General features: G+C 32.9%; 1 protein-coding gene across 3 annotated transcripts; it reads right to left on the reverse strand.

Moving 5' to 3' along the window:
• Positions 1–930: 930 nt before the first annotated feature.
• Positions 931–19,324, reverse strand: LOC105218144 (uncharacterized). Of its 3 annotated transcripts, XM_011193535.3 has the most exons (8): positions 19,121–19,324; positions 18,031–18,108; positions 7,352–7,626; positions 7,155–7,281; positions 4,845–4,988; positions 3,646–4,755; positions 1,375–1,596; positions 931–1,249 (listed from the first exon to the last, which is right to left on the reverse strand). In XM_011193535.3, exons 3-8 carry the CDS (start codon positions 7,595–7,597, stop codon positions 1,101–1,103), a joined length of 1,998 nt encoding a protein of 665 aa, XP_011191837.2. In that variant the 5' UTR covers positions 7,598–7,626; positions 18,031–18,108; positions 19,121–19,324; the 3' UTR covers positions 931–1,100. The 3 variants fall into 3 exon arrangements, with proteins under 3 accessions (XP_011191837.2, XP_011191839.2, XP_054087718.1); XM_011193537.3 differs by lacking the exon at positions 18,031–18,108; XM_054231743.1 differs by lacking the exons at positions 18,031–18,108; positions 19,121–19,324 and adding an exon at positions 18,258–18,281.
• Between the last annotated feature and the right edge of the window lie 344 nt (positions 19,325–19,668).

The following is a 19,668-nucleotide window of genomic DNA, read 5'->3' on the forward strand; positions in this document are numbered from 1 at the left end:
TGTTGCCGACAGTTTGAGAGTCAATTTCGTGTTTTTTGCCAATAAAATTTGACCATGCCCATTAGTTAGTAAAAACGTTTATACATTCTTGTAGCCTGAAGAATTCCACACCAATTTCATGTATATAGCTATATGATTTGGAGAACGGAAGTGGTCGCAATTTTGAAAATAAAATTGAAAAAAGACGTTTTTGAAATAGAAATTTCTTATAGAATTTTCAAAAGTACACAAATTTTTTTTAGCTTGTTTCGCATTAATCGATATCCAAATTTAGTTAAAAGCAAAAAATATTCCCAAATTCCAGCTTAATTAACGGTTTTATGCGCATCCAAATGTGAGGAAATCGGGGGTTGAGAATTCTCCTTCTTGTGACACCAACACTTTGAATGGTCATAACTCCGATAAATCTGAACCGATTTTGATGATTTTTTTCCCTAACAGAATAGTACTTACACTACTAGGAGTAGGGTCATTTTTTCCAAATTTTTTTACTCACATTGTGTCGCTATGTAGATCCTCTTAAGAAATAATTAAAAACTTTTTTGTATTTGCATATTTTTTTTACAATTTAATTACATTTCTTAAGTTCTATTGGCTTAATTATCTATGTATGTATATAGGTATTGTGTGTGTATGTATACAAGTATGTGTATTGTTATATAAGGTATTATAGGACATATTATGAAAACTTTTTGGCTTATATATAAATTACAACTATAGTATATACATGTTTATATATACAGTTGAACTGCCATAAATCGAACTTATAAACCAAGTAGAGTACTCCATAACTCGAACTCTTGAATTGGCAATAGAAGTCAAATTTCATACAAATTACCTGCCATAACTCGAAGTTTATTTGTGAATTATGGTGATTCGAGTGAGGGCAGTTCAACTGTAGTACATTTATATAGCGCATCTCCATTTGAGCCACCAGTGTTAATATATGTATGTATGTATGTACAAGCACATTATATATATATATCTATAGATAACAGCTCATTTGTGTGCATTCGACAAGTATTTGGTTTGAGTCTTTGTTACGAATGCGACATCTAGCGGAGACTAAAGCAACATTAGCTTACGTGAATAGCGTACAGTCATGTGACGCAATTACGCTTGCGATCGCGACAGCGACGGCGATAACGACGCACCAACGCCTCAAGTGACCACGAGATGGCAGCGATGAATGTCAACATGTTGAGAAAATGCAGGGTGATCGAGTAGTTGAAACGATCACGTATAAGACCTGAAATCAAACAATAAATTGGATACAATGAAACTGCGTTAAAACTAAAATCTAACTGTATATGTAATCTAAACATAATAAAAATCTTTTGAACTATGAAAGACATACCATTGAACGACACTTACCCACAAATGGTCCGCAGGCGAACGTAAACAAGCCGGAAATGAGCAGTGCCAAACCGGAAGCTGCTGGTAAACGTTTCAATGGAACACAACCGGGTATAATAAGAGGCCAGAAAATGGTGCGCACACCCTTGCACATGCCAATCCAAACGAACGTACACAGTATGACCGTGTAGGAGCGTGTGCAGGCCACGACAGTGCGGCCGAGTGCGATGCCAACGACACCTGTGTAATAAAAATATATATTAGGAAATTCATTACTTCATTTAAGGGGTTATGTGGGTTTCAAAATTTTAAAATTGAAAAAAAAATTGTTATCTTAAATATATAAAAAAATATTAAAAAATTATTAAAAAATATCAAATCAATCCGCGCAATATTTTAAGAGATATGCCCTTTGGAAGTTTCGCCCATCAGGTCACTTTATTATGAATGTAAAACTTTAAACTCGTTTATCTCAAAATTTAATTTTTCAAGTCGACAACTCACAAGTGATATTGTTCAAATTTTTCACACATCTTTGGAATGGCATTATCAAGTTAATGAACGAAGAATTTTTCTTTATTTTTAATTTAAACAATTTTTTTCGAGCGAATGAATGGCGAAAATTTTACGAAAAAAGTGAGTTTTTAGGTTAAAATTCAGGCAAAAATTCAAATTTCAATATTTTCGTTTTTTCCTTCGTTCAATAACTGGATTTATCGATTTGCCATCGAAATATTATTGGTTTATTGATTTTGAATGAACCAATATTGAGTTATGATGTCCACCGCAAGACAAGAAAAAAAATTGTTGGTCTCTGAAACCCACCTACCCCTTAATATAGTGTGTAATAAAGTCAATGTTCTTTCTAAACCTGTCTAGACTAGCTAGGATTCTTAAAAGATTGAAGTATAAATGATCACAATAGTTTTGAAAGCAGTTATTGAAGTACAAGTCCAACAATTGGTCTAAAATATCTTAACTCTTTACGGCACCTTGTTGCAGTTCCCCAACATACTATTCAAGTGAAAATAGAAATATAGTACTAGTCGCTAGACCGCCTTTGCTCGAGATGTTGTACATCAGCAACATAGTATTCTAACGGTAAAGTCGAACATTTTCTGACTAGCTAGGTCATGTTTTTATTTTTATTGCATTAATAAGATAGATAGGATGGCCTTGATTTTTCTTACGATGACAGAAATGCCGATCCGACGTATAACATCGAAATAAGCGATCTTGAAAGTTCTGACGAAGAAATAAACCTCCCACTACATTTGGAAAATTGTGTTTCCTATACTACAAAATCTAGACGAGTACCAGATTCAATATCACCTGGAAATCCAAACACTTGAACTTAAGTGCTGACCAACTAGGATTTCGTGGATTTCATAAGTTACCGCCTGATATACTTTGCTTATATATCCCATTTGAGATATTCTCGTATTGGTTTACTGAAATATTATCAATCTTATCAAGGATAAGAATAATTTATACTCCGTGCAGATAAATGCCCGTAAATGTAACTGGCCAAGAAGTACTTAAATGTTTTAGTATCATATATTATATGTCAATAGTAAATGTGCCAAATGTGAGAATCAGCTTCAAATTGCAGTCGAAAACTACAATGGAGTTTACATGTCTGGCAAGATAATAAAATCGTCTCTGGCAGTCAACATCTGTAGTGCGAATGTGGGATAAGTCCCAAAACAATATGTATGTTTTGAACGTCGCTATGTCTCAGCCGAGTATAATCATCATATGAGGGGTGCCGACCTTTTAGACTCTGTTGTGGGCCACTACAAAAAAAATTACGTAGTAAGCATTGTTTTTTTACTATTTTATGAACTTCGTTATGTGTTTTATACCACCGAAAAATTGCTGAAAAGGATAGTACCTTTAAAGTACCAAACTCTGGGGAATTCAGAGTAGCTATAGCAGAAACATTAGGCAAATAATAGTCAAGCTTTTGAAGCGCAAAAGTGATATTGAATGTCTCATTGAAAATAAAATAAAAAAGACCCAACTCAGCACGTTCCTCCGAATGATATGAGGTTGGATCAATACAGACACTGATAGATTTTGATGGATAAACAAATAAGGTCCAAATTTCTGAACTGTAACGGTTATACAAAGACAAGTTGTTGAAGTCTTGAGAGATTGGATTGGAAAGGTCTTACAAAAATATTTCTGATTCCGACTTAAATTCTATGTAGATCAGTCCAATAAGTATCAATATAAAAATAAAAAGAATATACTGATAATAAGCGCTACTTTAAATTTAGACCTTACCTATTAGGAAGAAGACACGATTATCCCATGGTATTTTCTCCGTAACGAATGGCACAATGAAACGTACAATAATATCTAAGCCACCCAACACTGACATGGCCGACGTTATTTGTGATGTGGTGAAGCCGAAATCATTCAGTATGAATGGCGTTAGGATGGAAAAATTCAATTCTCCAAAATTGATGATCGTTAGACCCAACACCAGATTGACGAAGGTGAAATCACGCAACAAATCCAGATCAAAGAAAGTCACCACTTTCTGTAAGAATGTGTAACTCTGCACCGACACTGCGGCATCTTCGTCCTCCTCTGCCGTTGTTTCCAGCCTTTTATTAGTGAGACTAGAACGAAGCTGCGCCTTTTCGAGTAGCTTACGCTCCTCCGCACAGGTACAATATAATGGAGCCGTCGTACCATGTAAACCACCAAAATGTGGTGCCGCACGAAAGTTGCCATTGCTAGCCGATTGCTTGAGCAGCACTTCGTCGCGTTCACGTTTGAAGTTGTTCGGTTTGTAAACCTCGGCCGTCTTCAGTTCTTCCTCGGATATCACACGATTGAGTCGATTTGTACCCTCGATATCTTTCGAACTGGAGACGGTACGAAAGCGTGGTGTACCCGCTCGATGTGTGGAGGTCAACGACAACTTCGAACCGAACCAACCGTCATTGGCGCGTGACAACATCGGCGTGCCCGGCTCGATTATCTCATACCCAGGCATAGCTTCGTCATCGTCCTGATACAGATATTGGCTGGAGAAGATGCCGTTACGTTTGCATTGTATTTGACAGTATTCGCAGAGGTACTCCGTTTCGCCGGCCGCAATACCCGAATCTCCAGCCGCTTCGGGCACATCAGGCGGTGGTGCATGATAGCGCACCGGCTGATAGATGAGCGCACAGACCATGGAGTGCAATGAGAGCGCGGCGAATATGAAGACAGTGCCTTGTACGCCATAATATCCGACGAAGAGTGTGACTACGTGTGGCAAGAAAATCGGTCCCAAGCCGGTGAGTGTCCAAGAAAAGCCAGCTGCACGACGCCGTTTGTTCTTGAAATAGGTGTTTATGGCAAGTGAGGAGGCAGACACGCTAATGCCAACACCAAAGCCTGGTATGTGTAGTTGGAGCAGTGCAAAACGAAATAAATACTGGGGAATGCATTTAAGGCAATATGTAAAGTAAACACAAAAGACTTACCAAATAGTAGTGCATAGGTTATCATGTAACCGATAAAGGACTCACAAAATGCTGTTAACATTAGGCCCGTGAAGATGAAAAATGAACCGGCTAAGGCCACCTGGCGGAAGGTGAAGCGCCGAAACATTGGTCCATTTAAGAGTCCTGAAAATAAAAGAGTTAATACAATCAAGTATTAAAGAATATTTTGATGTAAATATGATTTGAAAACTAGTTTAATTAATATATCTAACAGAAATGTCCAATCTAATAATATCCTTATGCCCAGCTCATTGATCAAATGTTGATTACCTAGTTGAGTTTCAGGTGCTAAGAACAAGGGTATTTGAACATTTTTTTTAATATAATATTTTTTCAAGAAATCAAAGATACATATTTAAACAGTATTTTGTGATATTTTGAAATCCACCAAACCTCTTAATAAATCTATATAAACTTTTCAGTTCATTGATCAAATATTGATCCCTGATCACTATGTGTCTTTATCATTTTATTATATAACCTTGTTAAAGTTTGTTCCGATCCAATGCCATGCGAAGCTAATACTTATAAGTGACTGGTTAATTTTGGAACATACCGCATGAGCACCGAAGACGACAAACCCTGTATTTAGCGTCTAAAAGTAACAAGTCTTCTACAATATTTTTTTGGATGATCGTAAAATGAGATTTATCGGGATAACTGGTACTTTGACCCTTTGTCGTCCGATGGTACTCTCAAGTACCATCTTTCTTTTTGCACTTGTGTCACATACTTTATATTTTTGCAAAATTCTTTTTTCTATAGTGCAACCGCAAAATTAGAGACTCATTTTATATTCAATATTTGTAATAAAGTTTTCAATATTTTTCTACAAATTAAAATTAAATTATTAGCTTCGTCAGTGATATTTGATTTTCCAAAGGGGACTTTCAGGTACTATATTTTATGTTCAAATTTCAGTAAGTCATGGCTAGAATTTATGGAAGATCTTTGTGAGAAGTGAAAATTGTTAATATTTTAGAACAAATTCCCCTCGATACTGAACAAAACAATGGCATGGAAAGTCAGAATGAGATCCTTTAGAACTTTAGCAAGCAATTAAGATCAATGATTGGCATTATAAATCAAGTCCTAGCTAGAAAATTTTGAAAATGTAATTCTTAGAGAACCATCGCGTAAATCGAAACAAGTTGAGAAAAGAACCGAGCTTTCACAATTTAACTTATCAGTGGTACAAGTAAGTGGTTGTGGATAAGGACACGGTTCTTGACGTTCGTTGATACTATTACAGAGAAAATTTTATTTCATTCAATTATATAAGCGGTACGAAAACATAACCCATAATCTTAAATACAAATGAGATCTCCTCATTTATTGGAATAAATATCCGTATGGGTTAGCACCAATTTCCAAGTTGGCGATATAATTGGAGTTCAAGTGAAAACTTGGCTGAACCGATTATATTAAAAATAATATCGCGGAAACGATTTGACTCCATACTACGATTTTTTTATTATTCTAAAATACCAGAAAACAATAATGATCGGCATTTCATAAAACAGCCACTGGCTGTCCCTTTGAACCAAGGCTTTCACTATATCATGTACTATATCATGGAACAAGGAAATCATAACTAGACGAATCTATAAATATTTTAGTGGTAGAACAATATTGTCCTATGATGCAAATTGAACGATTCTATTAATTATTGATTGCAATTAGAAATAAATTAGAAAATCGATTTCTTTCTGGGCTTGGTCAACAAGAGGTTAAAGATATACAAGAATTGGGCATGCATAAACATACATACGAAGTTCGTGAATATTTTGTAAATGGATATAAAGTTATCGCGATTTCACAATCAATACCTATCAATAAAAAATGAAATGAACTAGGCTTCTTTTGCAACACTTATTAAGTACGAGCTGACCTTTATATCGCACTCGAGAAAACAATGTGGATTAATAAAATCGAATTCTGTCAAAAGTAGATATGTGTTTCTATAAATGTCTGGGCTCGTCCTATAAAAAGGAGAAATAGCGATATCGTTTCTAGTTCCCTTATAAGAGTTTCAAGTTCCAACAAACTTTGAGGTCGTACTATTAGTATCCATGCTTATATCTAGCTTATATCAGTATTAGAGGGTATTATTTCCAACGAAATTTTATCTCCCTTCCTAGGAAACGAAGTTACTACCTTCAGAATGTGATAAAATAACGAATAGCGATATTAAATTTATATGTCATGGCTGAACTCCTCTACAATTAATTTATCCACAGTTATCACCATTACTCCGTATAATAGCAATAACTTAATATTTCCACCTACCTGTACACGCCGACACGGCTGGATTGGTATTGATAATTGTTGTGATTTGCGAACTGGTTAGACCTAAAACACCCAAACGTTCGCGGAATATAAAACCAAACTGCTGCAGACATGGATAGATCGAGAGCTAAAATGAAATAAGAACAAAAAATAAAATAAATTTCAACAAATAACGTGGAATTTCTGGCACAACTCACGTTCGAACAACCGGCAGCGATGCACACCAGCCAAGCCCAGCCGCCATCTGGCGCTTTGAAATTCTCACCCAAATCACTTTTGTCGCGACGCACTTTCTTTGGCTTCGACTGTGAGTGCGACTGTGTTTCTGGCTGTAACTGTGCCGACTCTTTACTGTTACGTAAGTCTTCGTTGTTGTTGGTGGTGGGTAATGTTGTCGCGCGATAGACTTGACCGCTGTTGTCGCATGCCGTTGCCTTTTCCATCACTCATTGATATTTATAGACCAGAAAAGCTAAAATTAGAAATAGAAAATCAAATAATTAGTTTTTTTTGTGTTACTATTTTCATCGAATGCAGTGATTGAAGGCTAGAGCCATTAAGGAAATTGATAAATGCGTTTCGTAAATGAAGCCATGCGAAAGAGCGCCTTTTTTGAGTGGGTGGTAAGAAAAATATCGTATATATATACATACATACATATATGTAAGTATATTATATTCATTGCAATCGTAGTAGTTGTAACTGTTTCAAGAATTAGTAGAATTACATGTGTCTGTATGCCATCTAGGTCAAAGTTATTACATGTTACGTGGAACTATATGCATTAACTTTGGAAATTTATGATCCATTATTGTTATTATTTGACAACCAGTGTAATGAATACTGAATTCCTAGAAAAAATAGAATATTACATATATATTTGGGGAAAAAATGCATTACATTGTTGCATCAACAACGCAATGGCAATGGATTAATTAATAGAAAATTTCAGTCATTTAAGCTGGCCTAATGGTGCTCCATATGAATGGTGAACAGCTTTTGCTATAGCTCTGTTTCTTGCCAGACTATTATCGAGCAGAACTTGTTTTCTTTTCCGATCTTATGTTCATTTTCATATTATTAAGGGATACTACCAGTATGACACTTAAAAAAATCGATATCCGTATGCGCTTTTCTCGAAACGACATTTTTCAAAATTGCTGACAGTAGATTGAAACTGAGTTTTCTTGAATATATTTACCATACAATGAACTACGATATTTTTGATTGGTTGAAAATGCTCAATTTGGCTTTAAAGAAACGACAATTTGTTTACCTAAAAAACGACATTTTCTTCAGAACAAATTTTTTTTCAAAAATCGTTGGTCATTGTATAGGAAATACCTCAACTTTAAAAGCCTTTTTGAATTTTTTTGTGTCAGCTACTCATTCGATCGGAATCATGACAGCAATTAAGTTTTTTTTTTGGAGAAATAGGGCCCCGCTTCCTACTAGGTTTTTTGTACATATCTCGAAACTGCTAAAGCTATATCAACCAAATTTACTAGAGTCGTTTCTCTTAGGTACTACCTTATACAATACAAAAATGGAGGATTTTAATTTATAACCACGCCCACCTCCCATAAAAAAGTTATCTTGAAAACTACTAAAAATTCTTTAATTCACTAAAGAAAAACAGTAGAAAACTTAAATTACATGGTAAAGATGGTACAGGAGAGCTGCAGTCAAATTGGTATACAAAATTATAAGTGGGTCAAAAACCATATCTTCGAAACTACTCGACCAATTTCAATGAAATTCGGTTTATAATATCTTCCTAGCTTCCCAATGATGAATGTTGTGAAAATAGACCAAATCGGTTCAATACCAAAACTTTGAAGTCGATCTCTTTCGATCGTTTACTTTACAATATATAAAGTAAGCACTAGTGAACATATCGGAACAGAACTTTGCATAAATACTGCATTTATAGTGTGGCATCGCTCTTCTAAAAATCGTCGAAATCGAACCATAAGTTTTCAAGGCCCCATATATCGAACATGAGGACCTTAGTGCTTCTAATTTTTTTTTCATCGGAAATATAGGTAAGAGTCTCTATTTTGAAGAAATTTTGAGGAAATATCTTTATTTTAATAATATGTCTTAGCCCTTCCTTAGTTGTTTTTCAATATTTTTGTAAAAAAAATATCTTAAAATATAGCTGAAAATATACCGCGTACTTTCTTATAAAAAAAAAATCAAGAAAATCGCCTGATATAGCACCTTAATATCGAATGAAAAAAGCTGCCTACTACTTCAAGACATTTACAAGAAAATTTTAAGATTTATACCAGTTTTATTCCTATTGACTAGTATTGAGCTTTTAAATTTAAAAAACAATAGTTAAAAAAATAGTTTGATTTATGAGTAATCCAAATTGAAAATTTTAAAAATACGTCTTTATATTATATTTTACAACTCTGCAAAAACTTATAAAAATAATAAATCTCTCAAAAAAAAAAATATTCCTCATGCTCAAAGAGTCATATATCAATATGTTTATTGAAATTCCCAGTTCAATGCCCTAATTCGCAAAGATCGACATACGTCTGAACCAATTGTTTGACCTTTGCAATGACAACAATTTTGGATTTTAGATTTTTTGTCATTATTCAGTGGATTAAATGTTTGCTTTGAGTCAGAATTCCCATTACTCTGGTACATTCATCAGTCAAAAATAAAAACATAAATATTTGAAACTGCTGATAAGAACCATGCCAATATATTAAATACTTAAGTAGAATAATTGTATGAAAATGTATATGTATAGTATATTGCAGGGAAAGTATAGGCAAACAATAATTTTTATGACTAAACACATACATATGAATATTTGTTCAAATAAATAGATAACCCCTAATTGATTCTTTCTTTTTATAATCCAGTGGATATATAAAAACTGTGTATAAATCCACCGGAAGATAGTTTTGAGATATGTTGAAATACATATTTCTCTTTAAACACCCAAATGGTAAAAATACTAAAAATTATATATAATATTAATATATATTTTTTTAAAATAAACCTATTAAGTAGTCATTAATTTTCTCTAACACACATTTGTCCAATAGCGTACATAGTATAATAAACATTATTTATTTAGGAACTTTAATAAATCGCAAGATTGCGAAATACATATACCATACACATAGTAATGCAGTTAGACCTTATCAGTAGTATTAAGTAAACACACATGTATGTGCATGCATATGTACATAATTTCTAATCGATTTTGATGACGTCACTTCAATTCATGTTTCATGTTAGGACATGATAACCAAATTAAGCAGATTGGGCTTAGTTATTTAAATGAATTTAAATTAAATTAATAAACAATTAAATAAAAACAAGTAAGGAAGGGCTAAGTTCGGGTGTAACCGAACATTTTATACCCTCGCAATTTATATATTTAACTTTATTTATATTATATAATACACAATTTGACCCACATATTCGTCATATATAGTGCTAACGTCCATTGAAAGTTGGAAACCATAATATTTGGTTAGAAGCACCGAGGTCCTCGTGTTCGATATATGGGGCCTTAAAAACCTATGGTCCGATTTCGGCGATGTTTAGAATGGGGCTGCCACACTATTAACATAGTATTTGTGCAAAGTTCTGTTCCGATATGTTCACTAGTACTTACTTTATATATTGTAAAGTAAACGATTCAGATTGTCTTCAAAGTTCTGGTTATAGGAAGTAGGCGTAGTTGTGAACCGATTTGGTCTATTTTCACAATATATCATTGGGATGTAAGGAAACTATTACAAACCAAGTTTCATTGAAATCGGTCGAGTAGTTCCTGAGATATGGTTTTTGACCCATAAGTGGGCAACGCCACGCCCATTTTCCATTTTGTAAAAAAATCTGAGTGCAGCTTCCATCTGCCATTTCTTATGTGAAATTTGGTGTTTCTGAAGTTTTTCTTTAGTGAGTTAACTCACTTTTAGTAATTTTCAACCTAACTTTTGTATGGGAGGTGGGTGTGGTTATGATCCGATTTCTTTCATTTTTGGACTGTATTAGGAAGTGGCTAAAAAAACGACTGCAGAAAGTTTGGTTTATATAGCTCTATTGGTGTGCGAGATATGTACAAAAAACTTAGTAGGGGGCGGGGCCACGCCCACTTCCCCAAAAAAATTACATCCAAATATGCCCCTTCATAGTGCGATCCTTCATACCAAATTTTATTTCCATAGCTTTATTTATGGCTTAGTTATGGCACTTTATGTGTTTTCGGTTTTCGCCATTTTGTGGGCGTGGCAGTGGTCCGATTTTGCTCATTTCATCAAGATATCTTAATTTTTACTCAAGTTACAGCTTGCACAGACGGACGGACGGACGGACAGACAGACATTCGGATTTGAACTCCACTCTTCACCCTGATCACTTTGGTATATATAACCCTATATCTAACTCGTTTAGTTTTGGGTGTTACAAACAACCGTTATGTGAACAAAACTATAATACTCTCTTTAGCAACTTTTGTTGCGAGAGTATAAAAAAATTATTTCCACAGCTCCATAAAGGTAAGAACGCAAGAGAATGGACACTGGAAACAAATTTAACGACAATACAATAAATACAGTAAGTAATGGCTGAGCCCCTGCAGAAGGTATTTCAGGTTATTCAACAAAAATTCTACACAGTGAACAATGGGAGTTGAAGACAGCAAAAATCTACGAGTGAAACCAATTTGAGGATGCTATAATTCTTTCTGGATCAGATACTTTGAAAAGGTATAAAATATAATATATTTACAACATTTTCAAATTGTTCGCCATCGTAAAATATTGACAATTCTTCTTGTTATATGTACGTGTCAATTTAAAATGTGTAAAATAAATGCTTCTATCAAAAATAACTATCACTAATGGCATGAGCATGACGTGTATTTTCGCTTAGAATTTGATTTCATGCACAATAATCGTTTAATAAACAAATACATACGCATTTGAGTAGCAATAGATTGCAATATATTGAAAAGCGTTGGAATAAAATTATTGCGCAAAAACCAGGAATTGTTACTTTTTGCTGTTGTTTAGTTTAAATGCATCAATATGTCATACCACACACTCTCTCTACGGTCATGTGTATCAATAAACACTGGGCTATAAGCATGCATTTATATGGTATAAATGACCCTGTAGGAAATCGATTGACAAAGCATAATAGGAATTTTTGAAGAAAATATGTTTGGAGATCGAAATACGAAAAGCAATTTGCTGAATTAATACATCGCTATAAGAGATCAAAGCTGCAAAAAGACGATTTTCAAAAAAAAAATGTTTCAAAGGTCCGCCATTTTGTTAATTTTTGTGCGAAATTAATAATCCTACTTCATACCAGAGCCAAACATGTACTCTTTCTTATCCCGTTGGAATTTTTGGTTTCAGATGTTCCAGTGAGCGGAAATCACATGCTCCGCCGAAAAGAAGGGCTTTGATTTGATCACAAAAAACTACAACAACAACAAAAATTATGTAAATTTTTGTTCTTCTTTTTAAAGTCTTCAAATAAATGTATGCACAGTTATAACCCTAAAAAATAATTTATATTCATTTACCAGCCCATTGAAAATCGTCAAAATTTGAAATCGAGAATGGGTGGTTCCCTTAACATAGAACAGATTTTTGGTATGCAGTCACCGTCACCTTATCTCCTGAGTTCCAGCTCGTGGATACAATTTCGTATCACTTTTTTCCAGCGTAGTCAACCTTATTTCATTAATAATATTTCAAATGTTGATTTTCAACTAATCAATCTAAGCTAAATTATTACCACTGATCATTGCCTTTATCAACTCCAAAATGGTAGTCTGACGGTGTCAAATATCATAAACTAGACTAATCCATTTCCTGGTATTATTCTATCATCAAAAGTTCATCTCATTACTGTGCGCGAGAGCTGTAAGACTTGTAGTATAGGTTTGCTGAAGCTAAAGTGTATATCTTTTGCTCCAACTTATGGACCAATAAAGCAGTTGAAAGAGAAAACACAATAGACAATGACTCTATCCAGATGCAAGAAAAACTGACGAGCCTCTTCCAATTTGTTTGCAATTCTTGAATATTTTCTGAAGGTGAGTTGGTAGTAATAATCTTGTTCCACTTCGAACTAATGGTATGAAATTGGTATACTTATGGGCTGACAATTTGTCGACGCAAGCTTTGGTATCAAGTATGGGACCAATGAAATTTTATAAATGCTGGTCAGTACCCTAATATATCCTCAGAATGATCCACATTAGAAATTGGTAAAAGCTGTTGAGATCGGCGCTGATTTGATATATGGGGCATTCTCTGGAAAAAAGCCACTTGAAAACTTGTACTTGAATCTAATCTACGTAATAATTAAAAAAAAAAAGCAAAAACCAAAAAAACAAACAAAAAAAAATAAAAATTTGAAAAATACAAAAAAAAATAAAAAAAATATTAAAAAATAAAAAAAAAAACAAAAAGGGATTAAATGTCTGCTACGTTCACGTCGTTAGTCCTGGGTTACGGTAAATTCTCATAATAATAGTGCATAAATCAATGATTTTTCATCATGTTCTGAGTTGGTTTTTTATTTGTAGCTCATACAAATATTGCTGTCCCAAAATTCCCTTTGGGGGGTAAAAAGGTGATGAAATAAGGAACATTTTAAGATATTTTCGAAAAAAAATCGAAGGGGGCATAAGTTGTTAAAAATTCCAAAAAATTTTTTTTTTCATTTTTTGCTATGAAATATTAATTTTAAAAATATATTTTTACGATACACAGTTTTAAAGTTTGAGAAATACTGTACAAAAAAGTCATATGGTGTTTTAAAATCTGTTCATTAGTTTTAAAGTTATGGCGGTTCGAAAATTTTTTACAAAAAACTTTGGCCCCTTATAATATGGCAACCCAGCGTTACACAGACCTAAAACCATATGTTTTATTTTAGGTTTTACATGTACTATAAGATATATAATTGCCAAAGAAAATAAAGAACTTTTTTTTTCAAGTGGCTTTTTTTCCAGAGAATGCCCCTTATATGGGTCCTCGCTGTCAAACACATGTGTTGACACTGACATTTGCTTTGACAGTTATGCCAGTGGGAAATGCTCTCAAAATGTTTATTTCTTATCAATCAACTCAGATCTTTTCGCAACGGGTACTTCTGCAATTTCATTTGATTCAATATTCATAGCCATGCTACATCGAGTAGATAAATGTTCGAATTAATAGAAATATTAAGTGACAACCAACAGTTGTGTTTTACTGCTTATTTTATGATGGTTGGAAATTTTTCCACAAGTTTGATTTGCCGTTATATTGGCACATGTTTTGCTTACTTGCGCTAGGTAAATGCAATGCAGAAAAAAAATTATTTAAAAAACATGCATAACAATCAATTCTGAACAAAAGTGGGAATGAGCACGCGCTGTTTTAATTAAAAATATGTTATTTTAATTAATTTATATTGAAAAATATGTGTTTTTATATGTCTTCTACACAAATTTGCCACATTAAAAACTAAACCATAAGGACATGCTGTCATTTGAAATAAGGACTTGAGTTTCCTCAAAGATAAAGAATTTATAGAATTCTCTAATATCCAATAGTCTATTTTAGGAAAGGAATTTAGAGGATGGTCCCTACTCACTTCTAACGATCTGTTTGAAGTCGAATTCAGATCAAGAGACTGAGAATTGGTATAGTAATCTTGCTTGGTGATTTGGTGGGCTCTTGCGAAGTTTTCTCAAAAGCAAACTACAAAGCTACACAATCGCTTGACTATAGTCATTCGCATTCTTTACACAATCGCTCCAAAGGTATGCCAGTATTCAAAGCAGATAATATAATTTTTATAACCTTCTAATCAAATACTATACATGCTATTATCTCAAGTTGTCAAGCTGAGGCGAACTCTCGACAACTGACAAGTAAGTGTAGCAAATTTACAACTCAGATTCAATTTAACTGCAAAATATAATACAAGTTAGCATACGTAACTAGACAGCGTTAAGACCTGTTATGATAGCTATATTGGCACTGATAATCTTATCAATTATATCAATAATTCTATTGTCTATTGAACGATAAGTGGATCGATTGAACATCAACAGGTGTGATGTGCCCGTACCGTATGTGTGGTTAACTGTGGGTAATGTGTTGGAAAATGTCACCAATATATAAGTAATCGTACGAAGGACACTGTGATCGCCTATTTTAACAAGGGGTTTAGTTATTTCGGAAAAAAAAATTTTGGTTTTCAAAGTTCAAGTGTGGCTTTTAATCTATGAAATTAATTGTGTTGAATATTGAAAAATGATATATCATTATAGCTTAGATAAAGAAAAATCGACTGCTTACATTCAACTTATCTGTGATTAGTATTTACTTAAACGTTTATATAAGCTTTCTACAAGTACTTAATACCCGAAAAGATTATTAAATTGTTTACAAATATTTGAGAAAAAATTGTAATTACAGAACAAAAATATTAAAGCAGATTAAAGTGTCTTATAGTTGTTATAAAACCGTGGGTAAAATAATTCAAGATCACTTATTATACTAGCGATCTAACGAATATTGAAATCCCGTTTTTATCGATGAGTAATCATTTATTAATCTAAGAAATAAGGATTGGATACTCTTTTGCTCTGTTCATACGGTCCAAAGACTCAAAATTCATACAGATTTTTCTGAAATTGTTTATCAATTATTTTTGGTTTTTTGACATTCTAACTTTATATGTAATGTTTTTTATTATGTAATTTCTATGAATGTGTAATAACAAATGCGGGATTAATATGCTGAAGTGGTTGAAATACAGTAAACATGGAAATATCCACTCATGAAGATATTGAAATTTTATTAACTTATTATGAGGGTTGCGCAATTATTCTGTCAAGTTGGTTAAATAATTTTTCCCGTTAACTAATTAAGGGTATACATATAGGCGACATATATATAAATACAGTTGAACTTCTATAACTCGAACTCCTGAATTGACAATATAAGTCAAATTTCATACGAATTTCCTTCCATAATACGAACTTTTCGACCAGAGCATAGTACAAAATTTAAAATTTTACTATCGAGGCAGAGTTTTAAAAGAGCTTTTGGAAAAATTGTACGTTTTAATGACTGCTGTAACTCGAAGTTTTTTGTGGATTATGGTAATTCGAGTTAGGGAAGTTTAACTGTGTATTCAAAAAATTATTTATAAAAACTCAAAAAGATTTTTATTAGAATAATTTAAAAAAATTGTAATATTTAAATTTTTACACTATTATGTGAGAAATATATTACTTGAATTGGAATATTTTAAAAGAAATATAAGTTTAAAGTGAACCGAGTTGAAATACTCTCCACCGTTCTATATGAAATTTTAGGGTATATGTTTCAAATTCAGCTATGATTACTCAATTATTTGATAACTCATTACATTCAGAATTTCTTTTTTTATCAAAAATGTGATTACCAAAATATTTTGTTTGTTTGTTTAATCTAAACTTTGATTATTATTAACTACAATACAGTTTTTGATGATGAAAACAAAAGAAAAATTTCTTCTAATCAGATAACGGAGTCATTAAACTTTGATTACTAAAACATTTCGATTAATAATTAATCGTACAGCCTTAATGAGTAAGAGAATTCAATATAAATAAATACAATTTTATTCAATATATAGAGATTATAAAAAAAGTATCTTGGATTAGTATTTAAAGACCATTTAACTATCGCGGTATTTGATAAACAATATAGGGTATTTATAGGATCGGTATTTCCAAGATATTCAAGTACTTTACTGAAGGTATTCACGAAATTTAATCAAAATGTCCAGTGTATACCTACAATATGGTACTCGTACAGTAAAATTTTTCAGGGTTTTAATCCTTTCCTTACAATTGGGATTATGCTTTAAAAAATCGGCAAAATGAAAGCGAACTGAATCATTTGTAAAAGAAAACATACTATCTTTTCGTTCTAAGAATGGTCTGTTCAGGGCTTGTTTGATTATTTTTATGTCTTACTAAGGATAATATTTATTTAAAAAAAAGTGTCTAAGATGTTCAATATTAACTACGTATAGTACTGTAGTAGGAGCGTTAAAGGGCTATACCAGTGTGACACTTTCAAAAAATCGATTTTTTTGTCTTTTGCTTATTCGATAGTTTATACTTTCAAAAATATCCTGTGAAAGCGGTAAGATCGTACCTTGAATAGTTTTTGAATGCTGACATCATATTTTTCAATTGCTGACATCATAACTCAATGAGATTTTGACCGACCGACTTCAAATTTAAACTGAGTATTCTTGAATAGATTTACTATAGAGTGACCTACGGATTTTTTTGATTTGTTGAAAATTGTCAATTTGAGACTAAAAAATGATATTTTTTATAAAACGATATTTTTTTCAGAACTACGGCATGTTGTTAATTTTTGATTTTTTTTTTTTTTTTCAAAATCGTAGGTCATTGTATAGGAAATATATTCAAACATTTTTTAAATATTTTTGTTTCAACTACTCATTTGGCCAGAATCATGTTAGCAGTTGGGGAACTTCTTTTGGCAACTCCGAGGACAGCACATAACTCCATTATTTTTCAAAAAAAAAAAAAATGTAAAAAAAAAAAATTTTAAATATAGCTGAAAATATACCTTGTTATGTCTACTACTTTCTTTAAAAAAAAAATCACAAAAATCGCCCAATTTTTCATGGGTTACACTGGTATAGCACCTTAAATAATTTTTATAAAACCTCTATATATTTTTCATTTTTTTTTTAAACCAGTAAAATATGAGTATTCAAAAATTTTGATAGTTTCTAATACTTTCAATATTAAAATATATTCAAAATATAATATACCTTATTGTAAAATTCTTACCTTTTGAAAGAAAGCAATTATTGAAATGAATTTTTTTGAAACTAGGGGCTTTTAATCATATAATATAGTTCGTAAACGCTGTTAAGAAAAAAAATATATTTTACAAAATTTTATATTATTGCCACCAATTGCACGTTATTTTACGACATTCACACAGCTAATTACATACCACATTTGTGTAATAAAAGTAATATATATAAATATAACACATAGAATGAAACACTTGCCACTACAGGTTGTTAAAAATGCATTTTTTTTGTTAAACGCCAATCAAATTTTCATATTTGCACTGAAATATGTGCATTGCTGTTGTTACGTGTTTTTTTATTGTTTTTTTTTTTTATTTTTTGTTGCTTCTTTTTGTATTAACTACACTACCGGTAATCTATGACGACGACACTAAACAAAAAGAAAAAACAACAACTAAAAAGAAAAAACAACAACTTGTGTTGTAACAAGAATTTGGCGAATGAGTTGACAGTCACGAATGCAATTCGCCCTGTGACTAAATGCTGCTGTAAAAATATTTCAAAGTTGGCACTAGATTTTATTTTATTTTCTTATTTTTAGTATAGACTTTGGGTATTAACAGCAGTGAATTGCTTGTGCAAACACACAGACACACACACCCACGCACACATACGCGTGCTTTGATTTGGCTGCAGTTGGGTACATGTGTACATTTCTAAATATGTATGTATGTATTTATGACGTCTGCTGCATTCGGCTGCTGCAATAGTTTTCACGTTCACGTTCTTTCAGGTTCAAGTTCAGGCGGTTCATCAACGCAGCGCACAAAGCTCACTGTCGCATATGCTATTTACATATACATATATAGGTAAGTATATATATTTATGTATTTGTTGTATTTATATACACCGTTATTTCCACCTTATCATTCACTGAGAATTTTCATTCAGCAAGCCAGCGGCTGCTTTGCTGCGCTCACCAAACGATATTGGTAGGAAAATTTTCATTACGCAAACTATCTGTCAGACACACACATATATTCATATACACACTTATCTCACTTCCCGTTATTTAAATTTTATGCAAGTAGTATATCATATACTCATAAACACTTTAATACCTTTAAAACTAAAATATATAGCAATAACACACGTCACTTAGAGCCAACGCCACCGTTTCTCAAATTCAAGACACTTCTTCACCACTAACGGTAATTTGCTACACTTTTTCCCCTTTTGTCTGCGTTGCTATTAACTAGCGTATGCTTGTCTTAGCTGTTTATGACCTTATCGGTCGAATTCTGTTGGCGAACTGTGCATTTGCCATTCGGTATTCTTACATTTTGCCCTCACTGGTTAACAGCGAGCCAGAAATATTGTGAGAATTTCAAAATGAAATCAGAGAGTTGCAAGCGGATGTGGCTTGCCGGACACTACTGCATCGTTCAAAAACCTCACAGCTGTATGTATGTATATATGTCGCAGACCAAGCGAATTCACAATCGTGCCTTCCGAATAGCATTCAAAGCACCGCATCGTTTCAATTGTTTACAGTCTCAGAAAGCTTTCGTTGACCACCTACAATCTGTATGTGTTGACATATGTACATATATGTACCCTGCCAGCCAAAGGTGGTGAAAAAGCTGGTTAAACCGAAGTTTTTTAAACC

Source organism: Zeugodacus cucurbitae, chromosome 5 (genome assembly GCF_028554725.1).
Source record: "Zeugodacus cucurbitae isolate PBARC_wt_2022May chromosome 5, idZeuCucr1.2, whole genome shotgun sequence".
NCBI classification, from domain to species: Eukaryota; Metazoa; Arthropoda; class Insecta; order Diptera; family Tephritidae; genus Zeugodacus; species Zeugodacus cucurbitae.

Bases quoted from the DNA above. Each gene is read 5' to 3' on its own strand.
- LOC105218144 (XM_011193537.3), bottom strand. From the start codon at position 7,597: ATGGAAAAGGCAACGGCATGCGACAACAGCGGTCAAGTCTATCGCGCG. The intron at 4,756-4,844 runs GTAAGTCTTTTG...TACACATACCAG, and splicing joins AACCTATGCACTACTATTTG to GCTTTGGTGTTGGCATTAGC. The intron at 1,250-1,374 runs GTAAGTGTCGTT...GTTTGATTTCAG, and splicing joins CGCCTGCGGACCATTTGTGG to GTCTTATACGTGATCGTTTC.